At 35.6% G+C, this 9,667-nt stretch overlaps 2 protein-coding genes across 2 annotated transcripts; one reads left to right on the forward strand and one right to left on the reverse strand.

The window, feature by feature from the left end:
- Positions 1-1,445: 1,445 nt before the first annotated feature.
- LOC108208992 (ribulose bisphosphate carboxylase small subunit 1B, chloroplastic-like) lies at positions 1,446-3,281 on the forward strand. Its single transcript, XM_017379665.2, has 3 exons — positions 1,446-1,767; positions 2,525-2,659; positions 2,751-3,281. Exons 1-3 carry the CDS (start codon positions 1,591-1,593, stop codon positions 2,976-2,978), a joined length of 540 nt encoding a protein of 179 aa, XP_017235154.1. The 5' UTR covers positions 1,446-1,590; the 3' UTR covers positions 2,979-3,281.
- Positions 3,282-5,711: 2,430 nt separating this feature from the next.
- Positions 5,712-8,659, reverse strand: LOC108206145 (uncharacterized). The gene is made up of 4 exons (XM_017376344.2): positions 8,384-8,659; positions 7,425-7,639; positions 7,279-7,342; positions 5,712-6,454 (listed from the first exon to the last, which is right to left on the reverse strand). Exons 2-4 carry the CDS (start codon positions 7,601-7,603, stop codon positions 6,149-6,151), a joined length of 549 nt encoding a protein of 182 aa, XP_017231833.1. The 5' UTR covers positions 7,604-7,639; positions 8,384-8,659; the 3' UTR covers positions 5,712-6,148.
- Between the last annotated feature and the right edge of the window lie 1,008 nt (positions 8,660-9,667).

Below are 9,667 nucleotides of genomic sequence, written 5' to 3' on the forward strand. Positions count from 1 at the left end.
CACAAACGAGACAAATTAATGCACGTAATCTAGACATAATAATTAATATAATATTAAAATTTAACAAAAGTAACCGTATTTTATTTAAAACACTCTTGCCAGTAATATAAAACTAGTCTTAGTCAGAATTTTCATACAGAATACGAATCAGAACTTCCGGCTGATTGGCTTTTTTAACACATGCTTCATGAAGATTGAGAAAATGTGACAGGGAAAATAGGAAATACAGATTGGCAGTGGCCAGTCAGCATGAGATATTCACTGAACATCAAATATTAACATAGACGGATGTTTCTGTAAGTGTTAGAATAGATTTATTATATTTATTACATATTACATATATTATTTATTATTATTTTAATAACCGGTTCCGTTTGGTTTTTATTGGTTCGGTTGGGAGGTATAACCGGAACCAAACCGTTTAAATCAGATCAATTTTTAATTTTTCGGTTTCTAATTGGTTTTTTTGAGTTTTTCCAAATTTCGATTCGTTTTGATTTTAAATCGGTTTTTTGCTAAGTCCTAAATTAAGGTATGGGTTCAATTATAGACAAGGTTAAGCTTACTTTTTAAAAAGTCTAACATCACAAGTAAATGGTTCACAAGTAAATGGTCTTAAAACTATAAAGAAACCAGGATTGAAGCTCAAAAATTATCACCACTACACCCTTTTTTCGTGGTGCAACAAATTTGGCCTAAATCAAACGCAAATCAAACGCATTTATACAAGACAAATGACAGTCTTAATATAGGATTACCCCATTTTGGTTCAACCATGAACACTGTTTGAACTATGCGATAGTTTCTTTACTAAAATATACTTCAGACTCTGGAACTGGAAGGACTATGGGCCACTTAAATGCAGCATATATCTTGCAATTTGAGCTCGATAATGGCAAATTCCAAATGCAATCTATCCACACATTACACTCAAGTGCGAAAGAATGATCCATGTATTTTAAGGGTTTTGGTTCCTGGCATGTGTACATCAGGGAGTACTTATATAACATACTGATTTTGGATCGTTGGATGATATATGCATCTAACGGACATAATTATAAAAAAAATTCGTCATGCTCAATTTTTTTTTATTTGTTTTTTTGCATATGATATGTAACTTGAATAATAAGAGGAAGGGGGAAAGTGATGCAACTGCAATTGAAGAAGTCAGTAGTCACTTATTTAAATTTCAAAGTACAAAGCCCAAATAAGCAATTTCCAAAGAGCTAAGCAATGAAGGGCCAAGAAATGGCTAGCTACTGCTAAAGAAAGCAAGTCCTCATTCCTTGATCAGAAGAGATAAGGCAACCGCTCTCATGCCACGTGTCAACTCAATAAGAGTGTTTAATGATAAGGCAACCAATCCAAATTGCTCACACTGTGTGGCTACCATGTTGCCTTGTCAACTTCACTGTAATTCAATGGTCAGAAAAATTCTGAACTTTAGGAGGTGAATTGGGAACCATTGGATCAGCAGGTTAAACGATAATGAGATGAAATGCCTATATATTGGATAGGTGAAGGAACAGAAGCAAGCCTCTCAAACACAAGAGAAGAAAGTAAAAGAACAAGAAGAGAGTATTAGTACTCATGGCTTCTTCAATGATATCATCAGTAGCACCGGTTACCCGTGCATCCCCTGCTCAGGCTAACATGGTCGCGCCTTTCACCGGCCTCAAGTCCATCGCATCATTCCCCGTCACCCGAAAGCTTGAGAATGACATTACCTCTATTACCAGCAACGGAGGAAGAGTTCAATGCATGAAGGTATATATCTATACTACTTAATACTCAGATATATTATGTGCTAATGAGGAACCAGTATAACATGGCAGAACATTTCTTAGTGAGTTATTGCTTTCAAAGTAGCACAATTTTAAGTCAGATAAAGTAGTCCTAGGTAACTTTAGAGTGAGCATAACTTTGGAATTTTCCTTGAATATGTAAATAATTTACAAATATTATGTCAACACTTCAAATAAAAGATGGTTTTGCTTGTATTTTCCTCCCGATCTGATCTGAGAAATTTTGTTGTCAAGTCAAACAATTAGATACTTTAGCTCAAGAGAAATGTCACTCCCTGGCAATCCTGGGGGATAACTTCTATATTTTACCATAGTAACAGGAGTTTGAGAGTCCAAGATTCGCAGAAAACATGTGTGTGTCAATGTGTGAAAGCCTAATCATGTCGCCCCTCAAGTGAAGTAGATTTTAATTCAAAATAGAGATGTGTGAGAACCTAATCATGTCCAAGTTTTTTGTATGATTTTCACCTTAGCTTGCTCTCAGTAACCCCTCTCTTAGTCTCATTAAACAGTGACTCTGAAATGTATATTCTTTTAAAGACATGATCACGTTCTTCAAATTTTGCAATCCAACACTTTTTGTCAAAAAATATACTACAATCTGTCGGTTTCTAATCGAGTAAATATGACATTCACAAAGTATATCACTGAGAACACACCATGGTGTGAGAGTGAATAAGAAATTAGTTAGCTAACATATGTGAATGGTGCAAGCGCAGGTATGGCCACCAATTAACATGAAGAAGTTCGAGACACTCTCGTACCTTCCTCCTCTCACCACCGAACAATTGGCAAAGGAGGTCGACTACCTTCTCCGTTCCGGATGGGTTCCTTGTCTGGAATTCGAGTTGGAGGTAACCACTTTCTTCCTACACATTTTTCATGTTCTCTGTTACATGTTTCTTGACATTGCTGATGACAATTGTGTGTTAAACCAAAATGTAGCACGGTTTCGTGTACCGTGAGCACAACAAATCCCCCGGATACTATGACGGACGATACTGGGTTATGTGGAAGCTTCCCATGTTCGGGTGCACCGACTCATCGCAGGTGTTGAAGGAGCTTGATGAGTGCGTCAAGGAGTACCCCCAGGCCTACGTCCGTATCATCGGATTCGACAACGTTCGCCAAGTCCAGTGCATCAGTTTCATTGCTCACCAGCCTGAATGCTGATCAATCTGCTGATTTCATATATTTATCTATCTTGTTCGGCTCATATATAAACCTCTTGCAATTTCATTTCATTCCTTTCAGTTTTATGTTTCTCAATAACACCCACAATATCTCCAACACAAGGAAATTTTAACTACGAGGATTATATGTAGCGATTGTTGGTGATTATTTATATCTACTTGTTTTTCCTGCACCTCTAAATATTTGTGTCATACATTTTATCTCCAGCACAGGAAATTTGAAATATGAAGGATTATTATGTAGCGATTGTTGGTGATTATATATATCTAGTTGTTTGTTTTCCCTGCGTCTTCTAAATATTTGTGTCACATATTTTCGTATCATGACATGCTTGCGGAACTCTGATTCTCCATGCAGTTATTGAGCTACAAGCACTCCATTAAAATAACAAGAAACCATCTACAAGGAGCTTTAGTCTTTAGGTGAACAAAAGGACTATCTCTCAACTGTATATACAAAAACATGTAGTATTATAGTTGCCGCTAATGATCTGGATTCCAACAAAGCTGATAAGCTTCAACAAAATTGCAACATCTGCTAATGCTAGCAAGAAACCTATACTGATTGACGCAAACAAAATTTTGGGGCAACATATATGCAAACACTGGGTACTTAGTACTATATCTCTCAAACTAGTTGGCAAGCTCTAGATAGTTAGTTGAGTTAATTAGTTGGGAATGTTGTTGATGTGTTTGATATTCCAAATATCATCATCCCAAACAACCTCATCAAACAAGTAATCCTGATAAGCATTGCCCATCAACTGAACATCCCAAAGAGGACACCAAGAAGCCATCATGTGGTCATCCCCAAGCATCCATGACCATGCGCTGCACCGCTCCTCCCACTCCGTCAACACAATGTCCATCGCCGCCACCGCCATATAATCCAACCTCTCCCCACCCAAATCCGCCGCCGCCTCCTCTTTTCTCATCTTTTTAGCCTTCTTCTTGGCCGTGGGAGCCTCACTTGCACTCAAACTCCTCTGCCTCTGCATAATGCACCACTAGACTACAAAGTGTGTGTGTGTGAATTGTGATGTGCATAATAAGGATAAAAGAGTATGGGCGAGTATATATAAGGGGAGCTGATGAGGTTGATTTGGACTAGAAGGGGCGGTCTGGACTCTAGGGACTTGATGTGTATTGTGAGGTGTGAAGGTCGCAAGTTTCGATGACCATGTCTTCACGTGACTCTGCTCTGGCGTTTTCGGAGACTTGGCTTTTTCCAACATAAACATCTTTTCATTATTAAATATGACCACTCTTAATTCTAGAATTTTCACCTTGCAGAACAAAGAGCTAGTCGTGAGTCATGACTGTGTAAGTACTCCAGAGTCCAGAGAGCAACACCTCCAGCTTGCAACTTTATGTGTGTCACGCTCTTGCTGTGTTCTCGACATCGTCGAAAGACACCAAGCAACAAATGAATAATCAAACAGGATACAGGACGCAGCGAAGAGTCGATGATCTACCGTCTACGCTACTTGGTAATTATTTTATGGAGTATTTACGATAGTTATTTGTAAGAAACGGATGATTAAATTGTCGTATGCTCAGGAGTCAGGCCTAAATTTAACTATTTTGAATGAACGGTATAAATAGAATAGTCATAAAGGGTTTTTCTTTAATAATTAAACAATGTTCGATTATAACTGCTCTCTGCTCAGATTACAGAATATAACTATATATGTTTATATATAAGCCAGAAATAAGGCCTATTGTGGCTTTGCACAAAATTGCCCGATGGTACACTACCTCAAATTTTTTTGTCAAAAAATGTGTGAGATGATTTTAATTGAATAATTTAGCATTTTTCTTGTGATTAATATATAAATTTAGATACTAGTGGGCCAATCATGAGCACTCAAAAATAATTTTGTTATTGTTTTGAAAGCACAATTTAAAATCCTTTGAGCATATAACTCCATAACTAAAATTGATATTAAGACCTCGATCAAAATAAATTTTTATTTTTGCAAAAAAAAGATAAAAATTTAAGCATAAAATTTTCATTAAATAAAATTATTAAAAATTAAACTACTGAACCAGACAATTCATACATACTTAACTCAACTAATTTGGAAGGAAGAAATAGTGTTTTAAGTACCGATAATGAGATATGTAATATCAAGAGAATTTAATTGAATCGCTTCTTGTTTAAAAGTATGTCACGACTCACGAGCCATCAATTCATATAAAATCCATGTGCTCAGACAGATTTAGGATTTAGGAGGGACTTGTAGCTGATTAATTACAATATTTTTGCTCCGACTAGGATTTAATATCTCTTCTAAAAGACTTAGCATGCAACATAATGTCATGTTGCTGAAAGCGATTCAGAAAAAGTAATTAAACCTTCTAAAAGACTTGAACATGCAACATAATGTCAGGTTGCTGAACGCGATTAAAGACTTCAGCATGCAATATAATGTCAGGTTGCTGAACGCGATTCAGAAAAAGAAATTTTAATTTTGCCATATTCGGCTACGTATTTACATCTATTTTCCTCATTTGTGTTTATGATACTCTTTCTAGATGAAATACAGTAACAGATTCTCCTTCCTGTTCATTCATTCACAACATTTTCGTTGTAAATTCAAAGCACAACAAAAGCAGCCTTGGAAACAACAAATGCTCCCAAGTCTGCAGACCTCTTATCAAGAAGAGCAGAGCAGCAACAGTGTTCCAACAATCCCATTCCCATCAAAGCTAAATGCAAATGGAAACTGCAAGGTTACATTAATATATATGGCATTATATACTTACAAGGTGGATGATTACAGAAGCTTACTCTAACACCTGACTTGATCTTCTACAACTTCTCTTTAGAAAGCTGGGAAGTACAATTTTAACTCCCCAGAAATGATATTAATCGGAAAATTCCCCTCTACACATACTTACATTACACGAGGGTTACCCTTAAACTCCCAACAAAAGCAACTACCTAAAGACCTCTCAATTATTTGATACTTACTCTAGTTACTTAGAAACACATTTACATACAGACTACAATAAACATATTTACACTGCCAAAAGGACATTAATTCTCCTGGACTCCTGAAAATGTGATGTTTTAAGATCTCTCAGCCACTTGCCTCTTTTCCATCTTAATTTACTATGTACTCGTTTGGATGTATAGTTTCGAGTTTAGGCCATTGCAGTGATGCTGCAGTTTCGTCTATCCCTGTCCAGACAATCAAACCCCTCAATTCTCACAGCCGGTTTGTTACCAAAATTTTCCCTTGCACAGGCTACTTTCCTTGCAGATGACAGCGGGGAGGATGACATCCCAACCGGTATGGGGATTGATCTGGGGGATAGAGGAGTGACCTTTGCGTCCCCAAAATGAGAATCTTGAATTAGAGGGTTAGAAACTCTACTAGGCGGCGACCCACAGAAAAAAGGGGGCGACGAGGCAGCTTGACTGCATGCTTGTTCCACGGCATATACACCCTGCAAAGTAAGGTCATAATGAAACTTAAACTACGGTAGTCTATTGTGCCAAAACAAAGAAAAACCAGACTTGTCTTTCTCGATGTACGGAGAGTAAATAATGACAAGATCATATGCGAACAGGTACAAGCCATCATAGCTTTAACTAACTGCAAGACTTCCGTTAATCAGCATGAATGTCTATTGATAATCAACAAATTCTAAAAGAAATCATTGTTTATAATACGTCACACTAAAGGCAGCTAACGGCAAGTTTCTATGTGGACATGTAGGCTGGTTGCAAGAGTCTGTGTGGGGCAATTCTTATCTCTGCTATTTTTTACGCGGAGTTAAACCCCTGGCACGGACTAGCCCTACTAGACCCTAGACCCAACACCAGGTGATCAAGTGCTTGTTGTGCAAGCATTTCTTGCGCAAGTGTTATAGGGGGATTCTGTCATACTTTATCATCTCATGAAACTATTTAAAACTATTATACATGCCAGATATCACCAGGTAAACCGAGTGCGTCTTGTTGTGCGCGCTATTCTTGCATGAGAGTAGGGGGATTCTATCATACTTCTTTCATCACATGAAACTATATAATGCATCATATAAATATGAAAAATTGTGTCGGCAAGAGTTACATGACAGACATGGAAACTTATTGCAAAACATTTGCACACTCTCTGTTACTGAGAACTATAGCAATAAATTCTTCATGTATGATTTACACAGCGAAATAATAATTTACATAAACCAGGATATCATAACCATGAAAACAAATCAAGGCTAGATATAGTATATAATCGGGATGATAATAACAGGAAGGAGGATAAACATACCTTAGACATGATTATGTCTAAGAGTTCAGATCCTGCTTTTGAATCACATAGCTCTGACTGATAGCTGTAAAGAGAACAAAATTTTAACTTCTATAACTTATTCAAAACAGGCAAGCAGACTTCTATGTACACTTCAGCAAATATACCTCATATGCCATCTCAGAGGTCTGATCTGCTCGTTGGCTATGGTGTTAATGAGACCAAGTCTCCTCGGTTTAGGACACACCAAAGTATCCCTCTTATCCGAAATGGAAACAACAGTTATGGAGCTCCTCATTTCTTCTCGAGCAGCAAACGAGTTTTGTTGAATGGCGAAGTGATTCATATTATTGTAAGCCTAATACCCAAATCAGAACGTTGCCTGTTCAAATTTGAAGCACCGAAAGAGAATATTAGACACGAGCTCCTCAACGAATCTTTATAACTCCAATTTAACAACAAAAGCACAACTTTATTTCGAGTACAAAATATATCTAACTTTTGTTTTCTTGTGCCAGATCTGAATCATCAGATAAGTATAGCAGATTCTATAATCCGGTCAAATACACATAAAAAACAAGGCATTCAACTTGCAGGCCGAGACTAATAAAATTATAGTATAATTTTTGACTTGTTACATAAAATTAAAAACCAATTGTTGGTTTGTGCATATGACCTAACAACAGCAGCTTAGGCATAACCGCATAAGTCTAAAATTAGCAAAATACAAAAAAGGACTGCCACAGAATTACGCAGATCTGCTGTGAAAACACATGCTTTTTTACTCATGTCATATGGAGATGATCACTACCAACAAAAAAAGTTAAAATTATATGTAAATCTAAAACTGATTATAATTAAGTTACCACAAACAACTAACCAAATTGATTAAGAACACTAACACAGTTTTTAGGTCTGATGAGCTAAGAAAAATTGCATAACTTGTCGGATCTACAACTTAAGCGTATAAATTTACCTAGAAACAGACAAACGAGGATCTAAACTTAGTCTGAACAAGAAACTGAAAGTTCAAAAAAAAAAAAAAAAAACCTTAACTGCTAATGAAAAAAATTGGTTAAAAATGATAAGGCAATAAAGACAACAAAAGAGGAAGAAAGGAGCTTACCTAAGCGCACAAGCTCTACAGCGGAGTAAAGCTCCGATCAAAATGATATATAAATAGGTGTGTTAGGCCTCATTTGTTAACAACTGAATCACACCAATCTGAACCATACCTCTTGTTCACACCGTTTGTTAAATTGACACAGCTGGACGACACAAAAAAAATTCTGGACGACAGAAAAAATTTGTCTGGACGACTGAGGCATAAAAAGGAAGTTGGATGGTCCAGGGGATGATTATACAGTATACTTATACTAATGTTTTTTTTTTGAGTAGAATACTGATGCTTTTTACTACCCCTTCGAGAGTTCTATATTAAAAACTATCAACTACCCATTCTTATTTTTTTATTAATTAAAAATAAAAATTAAGAGGTACGTATAACAAATTAATTTAAAAACAAGGAGACTAGTTAAAATGTTTAATTAAATGAAAAAGTAAAAGTTTATTAACATTCTAATAAATTTTAATATGTTAGTCGTATTTACAGTGTAATATACTATTAAAAAAATCATACCGCTAATCAAATTTTAAAAATCGATTTGGTCAAATATTTTTTAAGAATTAATCAAAGATATATTTCGAAATATATTTTGTTGTGTGAAAAAAAATAATATTCATATGTATCATTTTTTTTCCATACCATTATTTATTACCTAAATTAGGTTTAAAAATTAAAAACAATTATTATATTAGAATATAGGAATAAACATACAAGATATTATTATATATATTCATTTTAAATGAATTCATGAATAGTGTATCATTATAATATAAATGTAAAATAAACAAGCATTTCATTCAGAAACTAAAAAATTTAGTTATCAAATGATAACATTCATCCAGCATCCAGATTATCAATCATCCAGAAAATTAACTGTTCAGAATTTACCGTTCAGATTTAACAAATGACCCCTTAGTATATGAAAGGAGGAAAATAAAAGGGAGAAAAAATGGTCGGAGGATAGACAAGGAAGAAAAGAAAACAATAAAGCAGGTTCAGACAGATATATAGAGGGGACATGAACTGGAGCAAGGCTGCTAGAAAAAGAGGCATGCAAGTTGTAATATTTCTGTAATTTTGTAAGAAAATATAATAAAAAAAATTCTCACGCTGGCGGTGCTTCATGCCAGAAATCTCATTGGTTTTCGCACCCATCCTACTCCTATTTTTAGATTATTATTGAAACTTTCAAATTCTGAACGTTTCAACATAATAGCTGACCAGCTCCTCCGTTTAGATTATGTAATTAATTTAGCGAAAAATAACGTTTAGTACTTAGGATCA

Source organism: Daucus carota, chromosome 2, assembly GCF_001625215.2.
Source record: "Daucus carota subsp. sativus chromosome 2, DH1 v3.0, whole genome shotgun sequence".
Classification (NCBI taxonomy): domain Eukaryota; kingdom Viridiplantae; phylum Streptophyta; class Magnoliopsida; order Apiales; family Apiaceae; genus Daucus; species Daucus carota.

Bases quoted from the DNA above. Each gene is read 5' to 3' on its own strand.
- LOC108208992 (XM_017379665.2), top strand. From the start codon at position 1,591: ATGGCTTCTTCAATGATATCATCAGTAGCACCGGTTACCCGTGCATCC. The intron at 1,768-2,524 runs GTATATATCTAT...GTGCAAGCGCAG, and splicing joins GAAGAGTTCAATGCATGAAG to GTATGGCCACCAATTAACAT. The intron at 2,660-2,750 runs GTAACCACTTTC...ACCAAAATGTAG, and splicing joins GTCTGGAATTCGAGTTGGAG to CACGGTTTCGTGTACCGTGA.
- LOC108206145 (XM_017376344.2), bottom strand. From the start codon at position 7,603: ATGAATCACTTCGCCATTCAACAAAACTCGTTTGCTGCTCGAGAAGAA. The intron at 7,343-7,424 runs GTATATTTGCTG...TTCTCTTTACAG, and splicing joins CCTCTGAGATGGCATATGAG to CTATCAGTCAGAGCTATGTG. The intron at 6,455-7,278 runs GTATGTTTATCC...CTTACTTTGCAG, and splicing joins TAGACATAATCATGTCTAAG to GGTGTATATGCCGTGGAACA.